Source organism: Cyprinus carpio, chromosome A15 (assembly GCF_018340385.1).
Source record: "Cyprinus carpio isolate SPL01 chromosome A15, ASM1834038v1, whole genome shotgun sequence".
NCBI lineage: Eukaryota > Metazoa > Chordata > Actinopteri > Cypriniformes > Cyprinidae > Cyprinus > Cyprinus carpio.
The window spans coordinates 26,516,754-26,540,808 of NC_056586.1; the positions used below are offsets into that span (position 1 = coordinate 26,516,754).

The 24,055-nt window shown below is 35.0% G+C and overlaps 3 protein-coding genes across 3 annotated transcripts; 1 reads left to right on the plus strand and 2 right to left on the minus strand.

Annotated features, from left to right (window-relative positions):
- Nucleotides 1-1,468: 1,468 nt before the first annotated feature.
- LOC109104143 (lysophosphatidic acid receptor 5-like) lies at nt 1,469-4,326 on the plus strand. Its single transcript, XM_019117506.2, has one exon. It carries the CDS (start codon nt 2,112-2,114, stop codon nt 3,027-3,029), a length of 918 nt encoding a protein of 305 aa, XP_018973051.2. The 5' UTR covers nt 1,469-2,111; the 3' UTR covers nt 3,030-4,326.
- Nucleotides 4,327-6,415: 2,089 nt separating this feature from the next.
- Nucleotides 6,416-12,899, minus strand: LOC109104141 (integral membrane protein 2C-like). Its single transcript, XM_019117504.2, has 6 exons — nt 12,601-12,899; nt 10,500-10,643; nt 9,422-9,610; nt 9,228-9,338; nt 8,995-9,145; nt 6,416-7,593 (listed from the first exon to the last, which is right to left on the minus strand). The coding sequence occupies exons 1-6, from the start codon at nt 12,694-12,696 to the stop codon at nt 7,502-7,504; spliced, it is 783 nt and encodes a 260-aa protein (XP_018973049.1). The 5' UTR covers nt 12,697-12,899; the 3' UTR covers nt 6,416-7,501.
- A 296-nt stretch (nt 12,900-13,195) lies between these two features.
- Nucleotides 13,196-23,145, minus strand: LOC109104140 (calcium-binding protein 39-like). The gene is made up of 9 exons (XM_042771619.1): nt 22,994-23,145; nt 19,666-19,820; nt 19,395-19,559; nt 18,254-18,372; nt 17,407-17,575; nt 17,219-17,278; nt 16,557-16,622; nt 15,781-15,924; nt 13,196-15,669 (listed from the first exon to the last, which is right to left on the minus strand). The coding sequence occupies exons 2-9, from the start codon at nt 19,777-19,779 to the stop codon at nt 15,481-15,483; spliced, it is 1,026 nt and encodes a 341-aa protein (XP_042627553.1). The 5' UTR covers nt 19,780-19,820; nt 22,994-23,145; the 3' UTR covers nt 13,196-15,480.
- Between the last annotated feature and the right edge of the window lie 910 nt (nt 23,146-24,055).

A 24,055-nucleotide genomic window follows, 5' to 3' on the forward strand; every position in this document is an offset into this window, starting at 1 on the left:
AAGTTATTTATATTGATGTTTTACTGCCTTTAATTTATTACAAATTTATTTAATTTAATTTCTAATACAGAAGAGAATCATCATTTAAGAATAATTAAGAAGAGACAGATGCATTACAGTAGTGGTAATTGAGTGGTAAAATTAGCTTAATTATAAAAAAATAAATAATAAAACAATAAAAGTGTGATAATTGTAGATTACATTTTATTTGTGCAAAATAATAATAATATATATATTTTTTACCTGATTTAATCAAATACAATATATTGTAGCCCATTTTTGGTGATGACAATTGGAATGACAATATTTTCATGATTTGTTTGGTTCCGACGCCCGTGTTCCTCTCTTCACCAGCAGAGGACGCACTTCCAATTTCACATTTTATTGTGGTAAAGCCTGTCAGTCAACAGGGGGTTAATAGGTCACATTAAGTGAGATCAGTGAAAGTGTTCATGTTTAACTTTAACCATAGCATAAAGTTTAAGTTGATGTCAAAGGTTGTTGTTCTGAAGCAGATGCATCTGTGTGAAATGTTATATGAGAGAGTAAAGGTTAAATGCAGTTGACAGGGGACAATAGCAGGGAAGTGTGACAAAATGCTCTATTTCAACTTTTTAAAGTCAAATCAAGTTAAACGTCATAAGCCTGACTGAAAGTATTTCGTTTTTGCAACAGATAATTGTTGCTCTGCTTATAGATATATATCCATGTGTTTTAGAATTACAAAGAGAATGCTGCATTAATGTAGCTATGTAATTTTATAAAAGTTTAACTTGACTAATTATTATAAATCAAGAGTATTTTATCTTCAGGTACAGTTTTGGGGTTCCTCACAAAGCACTCACAGGTACTTCTGATGTACTGTTGTCTCCATCTCCCTTTGTCTTTATGATATTCATGTTATTTATTGCAATAAATAAGACTGTATTAAAATATGTGTGCACCATTTGAGGCATATCCATTTCAGCTTTCTCAAGATGATTGCCAGTGCTGCTACATGAAGTCAACCTATAAAATATAAAACACGAGAATACAGATTTTTAGTTGTGGTAACGCGTTCAAGCACATAAACGTCACAAGCACTCTCAGTAACACTCTCAGCCCAATCTAACCACACTGCCATGCATTCTCTTAAAGGCTGAAAATTTGTTCTACTTAAATATCAAGTTGGGGGCACATTGTCACATCTGTTAGAATTTTATGTATTAATCTATAGTATTTTAACCCCAATATTACACTGTCAAGGTCCAGAAAAGTATGAAAAGCATTGTCAGAATAGTCCACAGTCACAAGCCTCCCGGTTTTCATCCAAAATATCTTAAACTGTGTTCCGAAGATGAACGAAGCTTTTACGGGTTTGAAACGACATGGGGGTAAGCCACAAACTGTTTAGTAAGAATGAATTATAAAATATGGAATATAATTTACTTTTACCCCAAGTCTCTTTGCTGCAATGCAAAATACTGTAACATTAATAAAAAATAAATAAAACATTTAAGCACATCAAAAGGCATTTCCTGTACTGCCGTAAAGAAAACAATTTTTACAGCAATTCAAATTATTAAAAACTATAAAAATTAAAAACTACATGCACTACAGTTATGAGAATCATTATTTAAAAATAATATACAACAAATACTATAGATGCATTTTTAGAGTTGATATAAATCTACATTTTATTAACCACTATATTTGTAGTTTTGTTTTAAATATTTGTCACATTATATCGCTCGTGCATTATTTATGTTACTGTTAAATTTTTCTTGAAGCATATACCTGTTTAATGGCAGGTTCCCATCTTACGCCACAGTGTGACAACATGTGCCAAAAGGTCAAAATGAGGGCAAAGAACCGTGCAATTTTCCTGGACACTGAAAGTGGATGTTTTTGTACTCAATAAAATTTTACATTAAAAATCAACCTACCGTGAGAAATAGGACAAGCTCCGCTGAAGAGGCGGAGAAACACCCTCACCTAAATCTACATCCTTCCCCTTTAGGCGCATCATTGCTCGCCGGGTTCCCTCAAAACCACTTTAAAATCTGCCCAGAGGTCAATCGACTAACTTCTGCCCAAGCTTTCAGAACTCGTAAGCCGTTCTCCTCTGAAACATGAACATGTCTGTGAACTTGACTAACTCTTCCATGTCCCATGATAATCCCGGACCTTTGGGCCGGCACGTGGCGTCGGCCGTGGTGTATGGACTGGTTCTTGCCGTGGGTCTCCCGCTCAACACGTTGTCCCTGTGGATCCTGCTGCGCAATCACGGGTTTCGGTCATCGTGCGCCGTGCTCATGGTGAACCTCGCCGTGTCCGACCTGCTCCTCGCGCTCTCCCTGCCGTTGCGCGTCTACTTTTACGCAACGTTCCGATGGCCGTTTGGAGCGGCCACATGCACCGCTGCCATCGTTATGTTTCGCGTCAACATCAGGACGAGCAGTATCTTCATCACTTTAATCAGTGTGGACCGTATGATCGCCCTGGTCTTCCCTCTGCGCTCCCGCTACCTGAGAACCTCCGCGTGCGCCTTTAAGTGCTGTTCGGTCGTGTGGATCCTCATCTCCATCCTTTGCATCCCAGAGATTAACAGACTCTACAGCTTCGTGAAACATAGCACACTGTGCTTTGAGAATCAAACGCAGCCCGAAGGCTCAGTCATCTCGATCTTACAGGCGATATTTTTTTTAATACTCCTGCTGGTCAATATCGTCTCCACGGTCGTGGTCATAATCGTACTGAAGAAGCGTCCCAGCACTGGCGCGGCCAAGGTGAACAACAAAATGAACGTGATACTGATTTTTGTAGTCAACATGTTGGTGTTTATAATATTTTTCCTGCCATTTACTTTACAACTCTTGCGGTACAATAACGACAAAAAAATACGAGCGCTCGTCTGCCTGGCGAGTGTCAACTGCTGTCTGGATCCGCTCATCTACTACTTCTCTCTGGACTCGTTTTGGCAGGACAAGGGTAAAAGACAAACGGATGTAGGCACTCATTCCCTCAGCAGGTCTTTGGAAAGGTTTTGACAAGCTGAGAACAGCTAGGATAAACAATACTAAGGCGCGCCCAGTGGGACATGGCGATGGATACAAAATTATTGTAGTGTTTTTCGTTCGCTTGAGAAAATTATTCAATTAAAGTGAATTCAGGTATTTTTGGCACTTTTTACCATTTTATGATTGGAAAAAATTTCCAATTATACTGTATTCACCACTATAGTTATTCCTCTGACGTTATATTATTTCCATCGCAAGAGTTTCTCGGGTGGAGGCAATAATTTTATTTATTTATTTTTATTTTTTTGCACCATCAATATGTCCCTTGATATACTGGCCAAGATAGAAGGAAATTGGGTAATATGCTATACAATGTATCTAGACACTTTGAACACAATAAAGTTAGTGTTCGAAACGCATCTGAACACTTAATGAATATCAGATGTTAGTGGAACATGTTATTGTGATAAACTGTAGTTAATCTTCCAGAACACCTGCGTAAACTTGAAAACTTATTCCATTCATCCACTAAAAATGATCCTGAGCAGGTGAAACGGCAAAGTTGGTTGGGTATTTTATTTAAATATCCCATTTAAATCTCAAAATTTGCACTGTGGGTTTTTGATCTGTTTGGTAAGAGTCACATATTGTGATTAAATTTATTAATCCGTAATTCCATAATTTTTTTTAACTGCCTTACACTGTAAAATGTGAGTGTTATTTTAACTGTAAAATATTGTAAAAATGCTGTTAACAGTAAGTTCCCATACTATATGCAGGGAAAAACTGTAAAAGATCTAACCAGACATTTAATGTAATTTTACAGTAAAATGCTGTTAATTGTATAATTTTAGAAGTAAGAATAGAACAAATCAAATATAATGTACAGTTAAAAAATTTATAATAATAATAATAGTAAACTGATATTCCCAGAATTCCCCGTGTGACACTCCACATTTGTTTAAATAATCATGTTTCTTAATAGTTTTGTCATGTTTGTTGTGTACATGTGGGTTTATGTTACATCTTCTGTTGTTTAATGAATGTCTGTTGTATTATTTAAGTGTCGTGTGTGTGTGTGTTACCATGATGGTGTTTAGTGTTTGTGTGAATGACCCTGTGTGCCTTCTATATATTAGTAATACTTCAGCTAGTGGAAAAGCTACTCGTGATGAACGGATTCTTCATATTGCTGTCTCATTTACCACCTGCATTATTATGGTGGTTGGCAATTTATGTTAATGGTACAAAACAGATTTTAGTAGCAGTATGCATTGTTGAATTTATTTGTTTACACTCAAAGTTTCTTGTTTGTAAATTACAGTTTTATACTGTAAAAGTCGTTTTTCTTTATTTTGTACAAAATTATTCTTGCAACCACAGCTGCCAAAATTATTTTGTAAAAACTACAGATTTTTTTTTTTTACAGTGTAGGTACTTGAAATGTAATTTTAGTCTTATCTGTGGTGGAGCCTCGTGTAAAGAATTTCAGAATATCTCCAAAAAAAAAAAAAGTTATATTTTTGCTGATAATGTATAAAACATGTTTTAGTTAAATTTGCTTAATTATATTTATGATGATGGGTAGTAAACCACATTGAAGCTATGCTTTTTCCACTTCCTGTGTTACCAAGGTGCAAAAACAACTCTCGTTCAATGCGTTCAAAACATTTTGCCCTTAAAGCACTTCAGAGGAACTTTTATGTGCATCTGTCGTTAAAGCATGTCAGTCACAGCCACAGAAATTTACAAAGAGTCGGATTCTGTCTAAATAAGTAAACATGTATGTCTCCGAGGTCATCTTTGATGATCACACTGTGCATTAAATATAAGGAATGTTGGCTTCGTACAACATGAAGGTATTTTGAATAAAAAACTAGCATGTCCCTTTTTTGTCATCATCATTGTTTACAGTTGAGGTGGTTTCTTTGTATAAAACTATTACAGTTATATCGTTGCAGTGGTTTATGCAGTGTTGTGATCAATTTTAATAAATGAGTGTCAGATGACAGAAATCTGCTTATTTTGTTTAGTTGATATAGATGATTTCAAAGCACTTTTTTGTTGTGTCATAAATTGACTTCTTTACCACATTAATAAATGTAATAGAGTTTATATATATATATAAAAAAAACATAAAATCATGTATATATATATATATAACATAAAATCATGAATCTGTGGTTTCAGTGATTTCTCAAGTAAGGTGTCTTTTATCATGTGTACTAATTGTTGCCGCATTAGCTTTTATTTAATATTATACTAAAAAGGAGTTTGTATTAATACCCTAGGTTTATGTTTCAACAATTACGGTTAATACAGATTAGATCTGATGGGTTGCCTTGCAGGTGTCATATTTTCATGTTGAGTCATGTCTCCTCCTTTTTCTCCCCCGACTTCTTGAGTACTATGTGACAAACACTGTAACTAAACACACTAAATACAATATAGATTCCAATATGCCTGTCAAATAAAGAGCAGCAGTGAAGATTGTAAACATCTTTTAGATAAACTAATGCAAAATAGTGTTTCTGTTGTCTAGCTGCCACAAACCTAATCTAATCCTAATAAACCTGTTTGATGAAAAATGTTTAGAGTCTCAAGCATAAATTAGCTGTTAAGAATTTGTTCTATAAACTGTGATTATATTTTGTAAACACTGCTGATGCATAAAACGGCCATTTTCCACTCAGTGTTTCTCAGTATAACAGATTATCAGAGGGAAAGTTAACAATTAATAATTTTTCAGTTTGCTACAGTATCACAACACTTCAAAAGACTTAAGAACTATTTTTTTATTTTAATTTTATATTTTTTTTGTCATATTTGAATCTCATTTTGATTCATTGCATGGGAAAGAAAATTCTTGTTCCACAGAAGAACTGGAACTGAGAATGGCTGAGAATGTTCTTACTCCATTTGACTTAACTGCTCTTATTCCATTTGCTGTCAGGCACCCATGTAATTACTATGACTCAGATCTATGTATACGAGCTTACATTTTAACCTGAAACCTCTGAGAGGTGAAGGGTGAGCATAGCTAATGCAAGGGCACAAGATGGTGCAAGATAATTTCAGAGTCATGCATAACAGTTTATAGTGACAGAAAGCTCACACATATTTCATTTCTCATTTCTTAGTTTCAGAAAGAATACTGCAGATTTCCTCTGGGCTTTGCAGACGTTTACTAGCTGATTTAACATCAAAATGAGCTATGATGTGTGTTCTGTTTGCTGTTTACAACCAGGATATTTTTCTAGAAAACCCACAGAGTGTGAAAAAAAAACACAAAAAAAACAAAAACCAAAATTTTTATTATTCAACAACTTCTTTCAAAAAAAAAAAAAAAAGAAAAAGGGTTTGCCCATGCTGTCAATGTTTTATAACAGAAATGACTAAAGAAGATGTGGCATAGCTAGGTCTTATTGGTTTATTTACATGTTTGCTTCACCCAACTAAACAAGGTTTTTAACTTCAACACACACATAAACACGAAGAGCTTTTGAGATTGTATACATTAGTCCAGAGCATGAATCTGGCCTAAGGCTTCACTCATATGGTAAGAAAATACTCAAACAATGCATGTGTTGTCTTGAAAAGCATGCAGAGAAAGAAAGAAGAAAAGAGGAAGTGAAGTGGCACAGGAAGGGTGTTGTAGAAGCACCGAAGTGAAACTGGATATCAATATACGTAGTAAACATACACATGTGGTAAATGTGATGATGGCTGCAATTTTTCATCAGACGGTTTAACTGGCACTAGGATCAGTTAGGATATCCATGAGTAGTGATGCACCGAAAGAAAAGTGAATATTGTGCTCAAGATCACACAAATCAGGGCAAAAAAACTGTTTTTTTTTTTTTTTGCAACAGAAGACTCTTTACCACTCCAAATGTCTCAAGCAAAATATCTTCAAGACTTCTGCACAAGCAAACTTTCTTTATAATAATATGCTTAACCAATAGTGGGTTTTTTGCAGTGTACATTAACTGAATCTGAGACTAGAGATTGGATGTAAGAGTGATGCTCTCTGATAACATTTTGGCCTGTTTTTGCACCATTTTATGGTATTTTTGGCCAGTGTCGGTGCATCTCTATCCAAGAATAGGTCTAAAAACACACAAATACATAAGAGAGCAAAGAGCAGTTTGATGGAGCACAAACAGCCAGTTACACACAGGTACGAGCATGCAGGCATTGTGCAGCTTAATGCCCATGTGATCTTCTCATTTTAAGACTTCAGATGCTACAGTTACATTTTTAAATGCATCATTTTGAAACTGCTCATTATTGCAAATATGCAGACACAAACTGTTCAGACACCTTCAAGGGGACATTTGTAATGAATTACTAGGTACAGAGAGAGAAGTACAAAAAGAGAGAAATGGGGTGTAAAGACGTGAAGAATTAGAGGTAAAGAGTGTGATTTTCAAAGGGGTGTGGCTACTGAGACCAAAGGATGTGATCTCATCAGAAATAGGCGGGGCAAAGAGACAAACAGCCTACGGAGTCTCACAAATCACTGTCTCCACCACGAAAGTGTTCTCAAAGTGACGGATTCGGTGACAGTTCTGCGCATCACGCTTGGTGATACCTAACAGGAAAAATACAGAAGTAATGTGAACAAAAAAATAGTTATAAATTACTAGGGTTATTATACTGTAGTTAAAACTAAAACTCAAACTCAAATTAAAATCATTAAAAAAATATATTATATGAAATAAAATAAAATACAAAGAATTTAAGCCAGTTGCCAAAGCAGCATTTCTCATTTTAATTTAGCTTACTTTGATGTTCTAAAACAACTAAAACTAAAATATATTTATATATAGATATAGATATATACTTTCACTAAGAAATTGCTTTACATTTTACTTTATTTTTAAGTAACATTTTTAAGCATTAAGTAACAGATTGAATTTTGAAGAAATTTTTTTTTTTTTTAGGGCTGTCAAATGATTAATCACGATTAATCACATCCAAAATAAAAGTTTTGTTTACATAATATATGTATGTGTACAGGGTATATTTATTATGTATATATAAATACACACACATAAATTATATATTTAGAAATATTTACATGTATATACATTTATATATTTATATTCTTATATTTTATATTATATATAAATATATTTAATATATAAACATAACATATTCTTCTTAAATATATACATGCATGTGTGTGTATTTACATAATAAATATATGACGTATACACACATATAATTATTGTAAACAAAAACTTTTATTTTGGATGTGATTAATCGTGATTAATCATTTGACAGCCCTAATTTTTTTTTAATTTTGAAAAATCATTTTTCAGTGAATTAATTTAGCGCATGGATTACTACATAATGTACAAGTACAAGAACCGTAAAATACATAATGTAATTACAAAATATGGGATATAGAATTTAATAAATCAATATAAAATAGGAACTAACAACTGAATATCCACAGATCATAATTTGATGGCCTGCCTCCATGAATCTGTCACTGTTTCTCCAAAGTTTGTGGTTGCCATGGATATTATCATATTATATTCTCACAAAAAGATCTTCAGTAAGCAGGGAGAAGTAGATTGCGTAATACAGGAAACCATACCGTGGGTGTTACTTAATTGTACTGCTAATTAGCTGCAATGAGCTATTTAGCTGGACATGAATCAGATTTGTATGGCAGCTGTGAAGCCACAGAGGAAGATGCAGCATTAGTTATGGCATAATATGGAATTGCCAAATTGGCCTTGTAGCTCAGTACTGGGCAACTTATTTCTGAGATGAAAAGGTCATACGTTATATGTTTTTAAAAATAGATATTTTTATTTATTTTCCATATTTGGGTGAACTATCCCATTGAATATGATGTAATGTTTATCTAATTTCATTCATGTGATATGATGCTCTCTACTGAAAACAGCTTTTAACTGAACCATATTAGTTGACCACTACTAGTCACACTAAAGAAAAAGGCAAAAATGCGTGAACTTACGACGACGTGAGTTGCGGCGATGGAGCCTGTACGTATCTTTACCGTTACACAGACGATAAATAAAGCGGCCAAGCTGATGCATGTTATTAACACGGCCAGTCACAACCATCTCTTCCTGAACAATGTACGTCTGGGGGAGGTAAGTCCCTTTCTACAAAAAGATAGAAAGGCAACATCATCAAATAGATATAGTTTACATTTCAACTGCCTTTATATACAAACAATACAAGTACCTTGACATTGATGAGCAGCTCCCAGAGGTTACGTGGTGGCATGACCACAGTGGAGTTGAGCTCGATGACATAACACTTGTCTAAAGCAATGTCATGGTAGGCCGTCAGACCCTAAAATCCAAACACAAAACATTGAAAGCATATTCTGTTGATGTATTAGTATTAGTGCATATAACGAGAGCTAAGTGTGTTACCCTGTTGAAATCATGAATGATATCAGCAGGGTCTGTGTTGCTGAAGTCGGGCACAGGTATGCTGATTTGCTCGTAGTTTTCCTTCAGGTAGATCCCAACGCTCTCCTCCAGCTCGTGAGACCCCCGCAGCGGGGCAGCCACCGAGTCCTCGTACACGACACGGCAGTGGAACCGACTCTGATCCGGAACCTGAAACACCATCACATAAAATACATGATTTTAAATGATAAGATAATACTGTTTTGATGATTACCATAACCTAAGCCAAAAACCCTGACAAAAGAACATAAGATAACAGCAATATTTCTTTCAAACCGAACTAAAAACAGGGATAACAAACATTGATTTTCATAGTATCGCATTTAAAACTTAATCTTTTACTACACACTGCTTTTAGCAGGTCCACGTTTACACGGAATCTACAGTCTTAGCAGTAAAGCATGATATTTTAAATTTGCTGTCTGAATGAAATGTGATAAGATAAAGACTAAAAGCTAGAAAAAGCATAATTTTTGTTGAGTTGTCGCAGGCTGCTACACAACTGCAGTTCTATCTAGTGAATCCAAACATTGTCAAACACCTTTTGGTGTGAATTAAAAACAGCAAAATGACTATAGTCTGATTTGTGAACAAATTACGCTATTTTTTAAATTGCCAATCCTCGTGAAACGTCCAAAAGAACTTGTGAACTCAGTTGCTGTTTGAATCATTCTGACACATCATTCACTCACTCAGCCACGTACCTGTGTTTGCTCATTTCCGGAAATCTGACAAATCTTTTAGTGACTCTTTCTAAAGGTTATACCGCAACACCAGTAGGTGATTTATTGAGCCATTTATTCAACTGATTTGTTCAAAAACACTGATTCATTCAAGGAATCACAAACGTCTCTATTAGTGAGTCACTGAATCATTCACTCAAACGAATCACACAGCAGACAAATCACAGCAGTGGGCCATTAACAAAACATTTAAGCTCTGGCTGAGTCAAAAATAGAAAAGTAGAACTAACTGAAGCTTCAGCTTAGCTAATTATATCATCATTATTGTGAGTTTTATGCCACTCGTATAACTGTACCTGAGGAATGATGTAGTAACGGTAGATATAAATCGAAGCATATATCAAACTGCAGGTGAAGACAATCAGTGCAGTTGTCAGACAGCAAAGTCCACTCAGAGAGGAGCGTTTCCTTCCGACAGGTAACACCAGCTCCTCTTCCACCTACAAATACACACACACACACACACACACACACACACACACACACACACACACACACACACTCACACATTTTTATAACTTATTGTGGATGATTTTATTTTTATTTCCCTTAAATAAAGAACAATATAACTATTACAACACCCAATTTTGAATGAAGACATTATTTAGGCCTTTTATGAAGTTGTTTTCATCATGAGCTCCTCCCACAGGCCTCTACAAAGTAGGTCATTTCAGGTTGTACTCTCTCTGCAGAGACATTTGGTCCTTACCAAGATGGCAAACCTGATGCACACACACACACACACACAAGGTAGTAATGAAACCGTCATGTCCTCAATATACCGTGCCACTTTCAGTGTGATCACCCACACACTGGGAGACGTGCTACAATCGGCACTACATTCACTTGTATCCCGTGCAGCCAAGAATGGATTATTCAGTGCTCTTGTACTACAGTAGGAAATTAATAGATGTGAGATGCTGATAGGCAATGACTAATAACGCCCCCAGTCTTGCAACCCATCTGCCAACTGCACGCACATGGCCTGATCTGGCCTCATTCTTAACTCACGCACACACATTAGGTTTGATAGTATGATGGAAACTTCCTTTTGACTTGACGGCTTATTGTTTTACATTAAGATAATAATATTTAAGAGATCTGAAATATGCTAATCCAACACCTACCCCATACAGGCATTCATACATTAAAGAAAAACATCATTTATTAAAAGTGAAGGTTTTTTTTCTCATCATTTTGTATTTTTCATTGCTCCCACAGCTCCCATGGCCTTATGGGAAAGTGTCCACTGGCTGCTAACAAAAATATGTTCTAAGAATAATGTTCTAATTAAGTTATGAAACCAGAATGTTCTCTGAATGTCCTATAAAATGTCCTTTAGGGTCTTTTTTAAGATAAAATATCCCATGAATGATGTATAAATAATGTTTTTGTGCTAACATTTTGAGAATGACCAGATAACTGTGAGTGAACCATCTTCTAGCGATAGAAGAACGTTGGAGAGAACCTTTCCAGAATGTTCTTAGAGCCAAAGTTCTTAGAATATTCCCTGTTAGCTGGGTGTTCGCCTGCTGTTTCATGAATACTGCATACTCATACCCATTTGACATGATTTTTGCATATTTTATAGCAGGGAAGTATGCATATTCTGACAAATGTAATAATTACAGATGACAGTGGCCCAGAAGTCACACACTTCACCTTGTTGTTTTCATCGTTAGGAAGTCATTTGGTCCCTAAAGACAACAAAACCCACACACACACACACACACACACACACACACACACACAATGATATTAAACAGCTAAAGCTCACCGGAGTCATTTCTCCTCACCATAGCCATCTGCCATTTTGTCTCTGTTGGATTTGTGTCTCTGTGTGTGTTGCTTAGACACATAAACCTGTGCTGTGCTATGCCAAATTTTATCCTGTCATAAGCTCTTAAGAATAAAGGCCTTACACTCTGGCAATAACAATCCAAGTTTTCATTACAATCAATCAATATATGTTAAAATAGATGTTTTAAGCTATTTTATATTAGTTTAATCGAGTATGTTTACACTATTCACTTTACTAAATTATTAAAGAAGCGCAATTTTATTAAAACATCAAGTGTGAGTGCATAAGGAGATATAGTGCACATTTTATGGCTGAGATAATCATGATGCATGTTTTATGATGTGATGTGATTGGTGCAGGTGGTGCAGCATCCATGTCCTCTTGTTATGAAACCAAAGGGCAACAATATTTCTGTACAAAACAGCTACAAATACATAAACACGCGTTGATGGAGCATTATCAATAGATAATATCACCCCACCAAATGACGTGATTAATGGTTTACCATGCATGTTCTTTCCTTTCCGGCTTTTGGTTCGTTTCAACCGCTGTTTTCCGTGACATTTCAGCAGAGGCACACAAAAAGCGAAACTTACGTGTGGATGCGATATGAATATTTGAGTTTTATCTCCATCACTCTCCTCTTTCTCGGCTTTTTGTCCCGTGATGGGCTGAAAGCTGATCTTCACCATGATGAAGCGAAAAATCGCTGTTTTTTAAAGCGTGGACGCAGATCCTTTATACCCCTCTTGGCTTTCTGAAACAATATTTGACCTTTGTTATAATGGACCGGAAGAATCTATTATTTATTTATATATTTGTATATAAAAATCGCTCTTAAAGTCACAGTGCCAGCGACACTGGGGATGATGCGCGCGACCCAGAATGAGCAAGCGCGCGCACGTTTTGTGTGCATCATATGTGTCTGTACGAATGTTGCTTTTTAAGATATATAATTTGATGGTACTTTCATATGCTATGTTGAAAAATGGCTAATGCGTTAATTACGATGCAAGCGACAAAGAATGAGAAAGCGTGCGTTCAAAAACCACAAATCTATCTATCTATCTATCTATCTACATAAAATGCCTTAATGTTACAATATAATGGTATTACCTTGTTACAAGGTGCAAAAATGGTTGTACCTTAGTATTTTAGTGAATAGTCAAATAAAAGGGACAGTAGACACAATTATTTTATTCCAAACTTTATTTCCAATGGTTAGTCTGGCTACTGATTGACGTTTCAGATGAAACTCCACCACTTCTGTGCCCAAGCCTTATTACTCTGGCCAGATCTACAAAGGTTAGATTGGACTGTAATTGAACAGACAGCAGGCCAAGAGTTTTCCAGCCTGCCCGTTAAGATGTTCATGCTTAATCTAAGGCTGTAAAATAGAAACATGCACTGATATGCCAAGATAAATTTGCTAATTCTCAGAATTCTTAATGCTCGGGGCCATTATGATGTCAGGCATACAAGATGACTGTGACCTGCTTGTTACATGTGCCAACCAATGAAAAGTCTAGTCAGATGCAGACTAAACCACACATTATGGCGAGTTGCCCGTCACCAGTATATGCTGAGACTGAAATATGAAGAAAAAAAAATACATCTTTGTACAGCTATGTAAGGTTTATTTTACATTTCACTAAAATAAAATACTGTTATAGACATGTCAATCCCTGTTATTCTGACCTGTACTGTAAACATTCAGCAGAACGTGTTTTATGGGAGTTCAGGTAAAGTTCTGCATTGAAAATGAGTAAGAGGTACCATTATGAATAACACCTGCTTTCGCTTATGCGAGAAATGTAGGGTTTTATGATAGATGATTGCGGCCGTCTTGTGAGTAAAAGCAGTAATGCTAACCATAACTTGAAAATGATCAACCAAACCCTCTAAATCACTTTCAGTTTTGTGTGGTTTTTCATTCTTGCAACAGATTTAACATATTAAATGACAACACCATCAAGCACTGCACTATTCTTAAAACAAACCTACATAAAACATTCATAAAGGACATAGCTGCTCAAATGTTCTCTCAGCAGCCACAACTAGGTGCTAATATGAGCTTAAGCTGCTTCTCTACATCCAACCATTTCAGATTAGTCTGCTGATAATAACATCTCACATTGGACTCGTTATTTCCCCCTCCGACTTAAAACCTACAGACAGGAAGGAGATACAGTATGTAAGCTGGTGCATTTAGTCAAATCACACAAAACCATTAAAGAACCTGACCAGGTCATATTTCACCCCAAAATCAAGATATATGAAATTATAGCTTGTGTATGGTTATACAACTTCAGATTTTTAAGATGACAATTATGCCCCAATTTCTGTAATGCATAATTTACAAAAGTCTGTATACAAGTATATTACAGTAAAATATTTTTATATAATATATAAAAATATTTAGAATTGTATTTTATATTTATATAACTATAAAATTATATTATATTTTCTTTATTTCATTTATAATTTATTAAAAAAAAATGCATATTAGTACTTGTACAGACTTTCTACTAATTCAAATAAAAGTAATAAAAATAATATTTTGTATTACAGTAATGAGAATCTAATGAAAATGACTTGAGAATAAAATAAAGTTAGACCAGATACTGTAAAGTAATGAGAATTTGGCAGAGGAATGTCCCAAAATATGTTTTTTTTTTTCTTTTGATTTTGGGGCGAAATGTAACCTAGACATGTTTTTGCGAGACCCACCCATGAACATGAACTCATCCAATTATCCAAACAAGGGACAAGTTAACATATAAACTCTAAATCTAAAAGGTATGAGTAGTAGGGTTAGTTATACTGCCAGGGCACAAATCTTAAAGTCACAGTCACAGAAAGCATACAAGTTAACTTTCCATTACACCCACTCAACACAGTGACTTATGAGAAGAGAAGACATTAAATCAGGGTCAACAACTTAGCAATAACTAAACCCTTTTCAGTCAACACATTTACTAATCTCTGTCTTTGAAAATGAATCCGATTGCAACCATAAAAATGAAAAAGCCTATGTACATGTTTACTCACTCACTATATGCAACCTCAAAATGTGCATTTGAATATGTTTCCTGGAATTCATTAATATCCAATTTGCATCAAGAGCCATTTGAGTGTATGTTTGTGTATGAGGTACAGAACCCTCCTTCTTTGTGTGCAATAAAGCAGCAACTACATCCGTCTTTTCGGTTCATTTTGCTCGTTTTTTTGAAACATGAAAATAAAACATTGTAGAAGGCTAGGTTGAATGCCCAGCGAAGCAAGACTACTTTTCATCCTTGTCGTCATATTTCTCAACCACCGAGCTCAAATGGCATTTAACGGTTCCTGCAAAACACAAAAACATGCCCAGTGCTGCGGCCACTCAACATCCCAGAGAGCCAAACATCATCCAGACGCTGCCTAAAACACTGTCTAGATGTCCTCTATGCATTTGTATACAATCGTGATGCTTCTCAAGCGTCCTGCGGGGTTGACCTCTTGAGGTCTCGGATCTGTTTGATGAGATAGGTTTTCTCGTCGCTGAACTGCTCGTCCTCGCTTCGGTCATTCTGGAACTTGCCGAGGAACTCGATGAGTTTGGTCTGGTTCTTCAGCAGGATGTCGAGGATGGACTGGGTCTTGTTCGGGTTGGCCACAAACACCTGAATGTGCAGAGAAAGACATCATTGCTCAGAAAACTGTCGCTCGAGACAAGCTCGAAGGTGGCATACTGGTGAGTGTTGGAGTGGGAAGATTCAGCTGATAATTCATACCTTAAATACGTGAAAGGCCTCAAACTGGATGTTGCGGCTCTTGTCTCTCAGTAGGTTCATCATGAGTTTGAGGTTCTCGGGTTTGCTTATGTACTTTGTCATTATAGTGAAGTTGTGCCTGTCCAAAAGCAGCTCTCCCAAAAGCTAAGAGGAAGAGGAAGGACATAAAACATCATAAAAATAAAGATCTAGCGGCTACAGTAAACATTCACAGGACTGAGTTTAAATGCATTATAGAGCTGTTCCACAGCAACTATACACACAAATAGATATACACTACCATTTAAAGTTAGGGGTAAATTAGACTTTTTACATTTTTATTAATCAAAAGTCATTTATAATGTTACAAAAGAGTTCTATTTCCATAAAAAAATGATGTTCAAACTTCCTATTCATCAAAGAATCTTAAAAAAAAATCAATATGAGTAAAAACAGCAAATCTATTTTCAACAGTGATGAGCAATAAACTAGCATTTAAGAATGATTTCTGAAGGATCATGTGACACTGAAGCCTGGAGTAATGATGCTGGAAATTCAGCTTTGTGTCACAAGAATAAATTACATTTTAATATATATGAAAATCGGAAATAGTTATTTTAAATTGTAATAATGTTTACTGTTTATTGTATTTTTGATCAAATAATTGCAGCCTCGGTGAGCAGAAGAGATTTCCTTTAAAACTACCAAAAAATCTTAGTGGTCCCAAACTGTCAAATGGTACTTTGAGTAAGCACAACCAACCACAACACACAACATACAAATAAACCGTTTCTTACCTTTAGCGACTGCCTTTTAGTCACATAATTTTCTGAGTGAAGAAGTTTCTCATATTCACTAAAGAACTGAAGACCAAAAGTGGAAAAAAAGAGGGGACAGAGATACACAGTAAATATAAAATTGATTGGCTTTTTCTCATACAGTAGCCTCAAAAAGTATTTGCATACTTATGGTACACTTGCATTAGATAAAAAAAAAAAAATACCACTCTAAATGATTACAAAAAAGAGCACTTTCCAAGCAAAACACTTTGCAAGAACTAGTTTGTTTGATTTTAAATGTCAAGAACAATATACTGTTCAAAATTATGACAAAAGTACACGTGGTTGCCAAATGTTACTGAAAGCCATCCACACTTAATCTGAAGAACATGAGGGGAACTGACTTCATTTTACAGCAGTTAATTAAATGTCACTGTGCTAATATGATAATCTAAAGTTAGTTCTGAGCAAAGCACTAGCAGTATTTTTTAATCTATTCCATTAAGACATTTTTAAAGTCAGACATAATTGCCCATGTACTCTTTGGACCCCCTTAAAATTAAACTCACTTCCAATTGTTTTTACTTCCACATTAAATGCAAACAAACAGTTCTGAGAAGAACCCGCTGCAGAATGACTGACAGATCCAATCAGATCCAAAAACCAACCCAATGACTCACTCTGTCATAGTGCTGCTCCAGGAACTCAGCGCTGAGCAGTTTGTGTCTCGTCAGCAAATCCTGGAAGAAAACCAAACAAATGGAATTCATCAGACATCATAATACAGTTCATCTGAATATGACATAATCAAAGATGCCAGCCAGACAAAACAAACACCCAAGGCTTGTACATTTACGAAAACACTAACTTTAAAAGTGGCAAATGCGTCCGAGGCGATGTCGAAGGTGGACATCTCCACGTATCTGAAAAAATCGTAGAACTGCTCGGAGCAGAGGGTGATCTTGGCCAGCGGCTCGTGCCGTATGCATTCCCTCAGCATGATCCCACAGTTCAGAGCGATGTCTGGAGACTCGTAACTACAAAAAGGACAGGAACTCAACATTCTCATGTTGATACAAACATGTTTGACTTTCTTCCATAGACCCAAAAGGAGATGCTAATGTTCATGCTGCTTCGGTTCTTTTCCATACAATCAAACTAAATGGTGACTAGAGGTTGTCGAGCTCCAAAAAAATAACAAGCACCACAAAAGCAATCCATAAAACTCATTTCAAGCTCTCTGAAGTCATATGGCCTACTTTTAGCATGATCTACGGAGTCTGACCCTTGGTCACCATTCACTTCCATTGTACGGAAAAGCATCAGTGTGTCTAAACATCTGCTCTCGTGTTCTACAGAAAGTTTGAAACAACATAAGGGAGAGTAAATAATGACAAAATTAACAATTTAACAGTGAACTACCAAAAAAATTCACATTTTAGATGATACTGCTGATATGCCCACAGCTAACGCTCACTCAAAGTTGTATTAAGAGTAAATACTAATCTGGGATCAGATAGCGCCTCTAAAAACTTATATTAGTCACCAAACCAGTTTTCTTGTTGAGATTTGATCTAAACACTAACCTCTAAATCTTAAAATTCATATCGAAGTAATCTGACAACTGCAGAATTTCATGTTGTATTTTAAATGAGTGAATATAAAAATCAAATAAATGTCTCCAGAATATCTTTGCGTGTGTGTGTGTGTCTCACCCTTTAAGCAGCATGAAGAGTATATTTTGTTGAGTGCACAGGTATTCAACCGTAGGGGTCCGAGTGCCGATCTGACGTCTCAGAATATTGTTAAAGATCTGTGCCACATCTTTCTTGCCCTAAACGCAAATGACATGCAGAATAGTTACTGAAAAGCTCAAGCGATCAAAAATACAATGCATTACTTCAAATGGGAATCTGAGCGATAAAATGAACAACTGGTATTATAACTATATCTCGGCTGAATGGATCACAAGTGGCCAGTCAAGACAGAATGCCACTGAGATCTGGTGAATGCACACAGTATTAATGTCTCTCCGTTGCATGAGTAGCCACTTTAGATCAGATGGCATTGAGGGGAGCTCTCTTATGAGGAGACATCAGGGAAGATGTTACATCTTGTGCATGAGGTTTTTCATTTTTGTTTTCAATTGAATGGTTGTTTCTTACCTATTAAACAAAGTTGAAGTTATTATGTTATGAGGCTAAACCACTGATTCTCAACCAGAGAGTTGAGAAACTTTAGGGGGCTCAAGCACAGTTGGCTTAAAATGATTTAAAATGAGATTAAATGTTCTTTAAAATATATAGTCATATAGTCTTGGAAAACTTTTTTTTGTGGATTTTGGACCTGGAAGAGTCATGCAAAATTAATAACTTATTAAAAAGGCAAGATTTTTTTTTTATAATTCTTTCTAGTTATGTTAAGTTCTAAAATATTTTATCAGGTAGAAATAGCCATTTAAAAAAAAAAAGTAATCAAAAATGACTAAAAACTAGTACCGTAAATGTGTTTATTGGTAATAAAAAGTGCAAAACCATTTAGTTTGTTGAAAACAAAATTTTATTATTGTAATTACTTATATTTTAATTAAGCATTATTATTATTCCACACAAATATAATTTATAATATTTATAGAAATATTTTAATTTAAATTACCACTCTTGGTTTCTGTTTCTGTCATTACAGAAATGTTAAGAACTGTAGAACTAGATGCACATTTAATGTTGTTCGGGATTCATGGGGTATTTTGCACTACAAATGCGTACCTGACAACCTTCACATCACAGTTTGATTCATTTCTCATGCGTATGTCGTTTTGACTCATACTTGGCATAAAAGTGTCTGCTATAAAACCACCTCAAAGTCGATGAGCTGCAGATCTGCCACGAGAGTGCTGAGCAGGCCGCTGTTGTAGAGCTCCTGAGCGAGCTGAGCCACGGCTTCTGTCTGCGGCTCCTTCTCACTGGTGCCGTAGAGAATCTCCTTCATGGCCAGCAGAGATTTGGACACCTCTTCAGAGGCCTGCGGACACACACCCATCTCATTACTGGATTTTAATAGGTAATAGTCATAGTACATGCCCAAACACATTGCATATTTCTTTACACACTGCATATGTCTTTAGTACCTTCTCAGCCTTCTTGTCTGAAATATCCTGCTTCTCCAGAATGGTCATGTTGTCCTTTAGATTCTTCACAATGTCCGCTGGACACTTGTGAGACTTACCGAAAGGGAACGGCATGGCAACACGTTACCAGGGCAACCAGGTAGCAGAGAGCCCACCTGAAAGTGAAAAACAACCAGAGATTAAACTGAGAAAGAAAGAATAAACAAACAAAAACTCAATTACAAATAAAACAATAACCAAACAAAATAACAAATAATAGAATGTACAACCAACTTCAGGAAAAGGACAACGTAACTCTCAATGTCACAGGAAGCAAGAATGAACTAGGAAAATGAATAAAAGAATGATCAAATTGAAGAAAAAGAGAAAGAACAAAATCATAAAAAAAGAATGAACCAAATGATGAACACACAAACAGAAAAAAAATTATTTAAAAAATGACAAACAAAAAAATACACAAAAGAATGAACATAGGAAGGAATTAATAAATAAACAAATGAAGGAATAAACAAAAAACACATGAAAAAAATTTATGTACAGACCAATAAAAACAAACAGTTGATTGAACTAAGGAACAAACAAATGAAAGCAGACATGAACGAACAAATGAAATTATAAATATGAATAAACTTAATGGAAAACATATGAAAGAATGTACAAACAAATGGCAAAATAAATGAAAGAATGAAATCATGGACAGACTGAACAAACAAACAAACAGAAAATCATATGAAAAAAATGAACAAATAAATGAAACAGATGAACGGACTAAAGATCAAACAAATCAAAAATGAATTAATGGACAATTTACATTACATATTTATTTATGCAACTGGCAGAAACTTTTTCTCCAAAGTGACCTTGCTACTGTTTGACTACAGGAAGGCAAATTAACTAAAAAATGAAGAATGGAAAAACAACTGAGAGAATTAACTGACTAGAAAAAAATATGAATGAACAAACAAACAAGTCAACAGAAACAAAAAACTAAATAATAAGAGAAAGATGAGTAACAAACCAGATTAAGAAAAGTGTAACTGACATAAGGGAGAAGGAAGTAGATGAGTAGATAAAGTCAAAGACTGGAATCCAGAATCACCACAAACACGAGACCCTGTACACACTGACCAATCCATGTCAGCATCAACCACACCCTACATATACAACAGAAACACATCAGGCACACTCTGTAGTAGCCATGTGCCACTACCTGAATGACTGTAGGGTGCATACAGTTCAAAAACACACACACACAGGTGTCTCGAACAGCACAAATGCTGCAAAGACACCAAAGCAAACAGGAAATGTGCAGCAAAAATGTCTTCAATGAACACGTCTGCATGCTGGCTTCCTCCTTTAAGATCACAGCAGTAAAACTCAAGCATGCTTTACATGAAATGACACAGAAACTCAATAAATACTGACCTGAATACAAGTCATTCATAAATGCTGCAGTTTTCTCATAACCCTTCCCCAAAACCAATTAGTTACAATTTTATTAATAATAACTATTATTCTGCCACATAATTGAATACTGTCTGCATGTGGCAGCTCATGGGATCCGTGCGTCACAGAACCATACGTCCAGCCGGTTAATCTCCACGCAGTTTGTGCAAGTTCACCAAATCCTTGACCTGGTGACCACACTGGCCATGTCTGCCCCAACAGATGCCACGGCTCGCTGAGACAGATGACTGGCATGATGAGTTTACATGCAAACAGATGCATCTAAACACTCACTTCACAGGAGATGCAGGGGTTGTCTGATCAGCCACATAAATGTCATGCTATCACCAATTATTGTTGTTGCACCTGATGTTAATATGTGCATTGCCAGCAAAAACTGCTGCATACGGTCAAAAATCTAACAATAAGATTTGCAGTCAAAATCAACAATACTGTACTAAATCATATGCAGCTGAGACTGGGGCTAGTTGTCACATGCCACAAGGGCTACATCATAATATCTAGTTGATTTTTTTTTTTTTTTTACTGAGAGTGATTTTTTTCATGTTGATTTCAAAGCGTTTCATATGTTGTAGTTCTATACAATTTATTTACTACAGTTTCTGATAGTCTATCTATTATATATTATTAATCAATCAATAAATCTGTCTGATGAAGATCAAATATTTCAGTTTTACAATTTAACAGTAGCTTGGAAATTATTATAAGGAAACTGAAAAAGTTTAATAAAAGTAAACTTTGATAACAAAATAAACAGATAAAACAAAATAAATCAAATATAAGTGATTTTTATATATTGATATGGGAACTTTTTTTAATCAAATGAAAACAACAAAACATAAAAGAGTGAAGTACAGAATATACATTTATTAAGATAGTTGGATATTGCATTGTATGTTTATATATTTCTTTTAATATATAACATTTAGGTTGTTTAATAGCAGGTTAACATTGTGACAACTTACCCCATATAGTAAGATGCCCTGATATTCTGTGTATATAATTTTATTTTTACTTTAATAATATTCATATTTTAAACATAATTTATACACTTAATATTAATAATATTATTATACACACTATTTATAAATAATAATATTATTATTTACTGGAAAAACATTTAACAAATAATTAATCTCAAAATGATCATACAGGCTAGTTCAATGATTTTTAGTATCTAGTAAAAGGTTCAGGAGAGAACTAATAAAAAGCAGTAGCATGCATACTTTAATTCTGTAATTACTGTAATTCTTTCATTTAATTCATTAGAGACTGATCAGCATATGTGTGGATGATAATGAAAATAATAGATACAAGTGCACAGTCAAATTACACGTTACCAATATTTTATAGCTCTGAACATGCCCAAACTGTTACTGTTATCAACTCATACTGGATACAGCATCCAGATCTATGCAAATGAGCATTATCCACCTGCAGAGCATGTCTAAATGTGATATAAACCCATAAACCAAACTTGGATCATCAATCTGAATGACAGAGGGGCTTCGGCTGTGTCTTAAACCTAGTAAGCTGTCTACCTAGAATCATTCTATAATGATTATTCACTGGTTTAAGCATGCCTATGATGTGTGTGAGACAGCCTCAGTGATTTCACGCACCTAGGGGCCCAGTGTGATGGAAACTGTTAAGACGGGCCACTTCTTTTGATTATCTCTAAATGAAGGCTGTGCAAACTGCAAAAGATACGAGGCCCCTTTCCTCCATCATCAACTATCAACAATCAAAAATCATACATTTTTTGCATATGACATATGACTGCTATAATACGCCGCATCAACCACACAACAACAATTATTCACATAAAACACCAAGAAAAGATATGTAAACAGCGTCACACCTTGTTTGGGTCTCCTTCGGCCTTTTCTAGTGAACGACGATGTGAGTCCTGGAATATTATGTTTGGGTGTGTTGTTTCTTAGACCGTGTGTGTGTGTATTCAGCAGCGAGGACTTCCGCAAACCTGCAGCGAAGAGGATTTCAAAATAAAAGCCCCCGACGCTCTCAGGTTAAATACAAAATTCTTTATTCACAAATGTAAATGGACATCATAAAACACACATTCACTTATTTTAAAATAGAAATAGGTCACTGACTTGATATTAACAGCAACACGAAATAACAAAGGAAAAAATACTGTAAATTACTTTAAAAGACTTAAATATATAATTTAATTAATTTATTTACAATGCACAGCGTGAAAGTCATTTGATAATTGCTTATCAAGATACCTATTTGTATATTTTTTCTTCTTTTAATACTGTTATGTTTATCTCAGTATTTAAATGAATGAACGAATGAATGAACATGCTTACAAAGTATACACTGTGAAGGAAACCCAATATTAAAGTTTTAAAGTAGTAACTAGAACTTATAAGTAAACTGTGAAACACAAGTTAAACAGATAAAATACAAAATGAGGTAGGCTATAGCTGATGTTTTTAATATCTAAATATTTATGGGAACTTTAAATTTATATTTTATGAAATTAAAATATATATTTATATATTTATATATAATTTATTTTATGAAATTAAAATATACCAATAAAACACAATGAAGTACAAAATAATTTTACATTCATTAAAGGAGTTGGATATTGAGATGTGTTTTAATTTTTAATCGTAATCCAAAAAAGTCCATAAAGTCTTAAATGAAGTTTATTTGCCTCTACATCTTGTCCAGACACACTAGACATTGAGGTGTTGTCACCCAATTTACAAATTAAATTTCTCTGTATATATATATACATATATATATATATATATATATATATATATACTGAGGCCCCCTGGAGGGCCTTTGATTGAGAACCTCTGCTCATTTCATAGCAAGGTGGTATAGGCTCTGCCGCCCTCTAAAGCTTAAACAATATACTTTTAACAAACAACCAGTACATCAA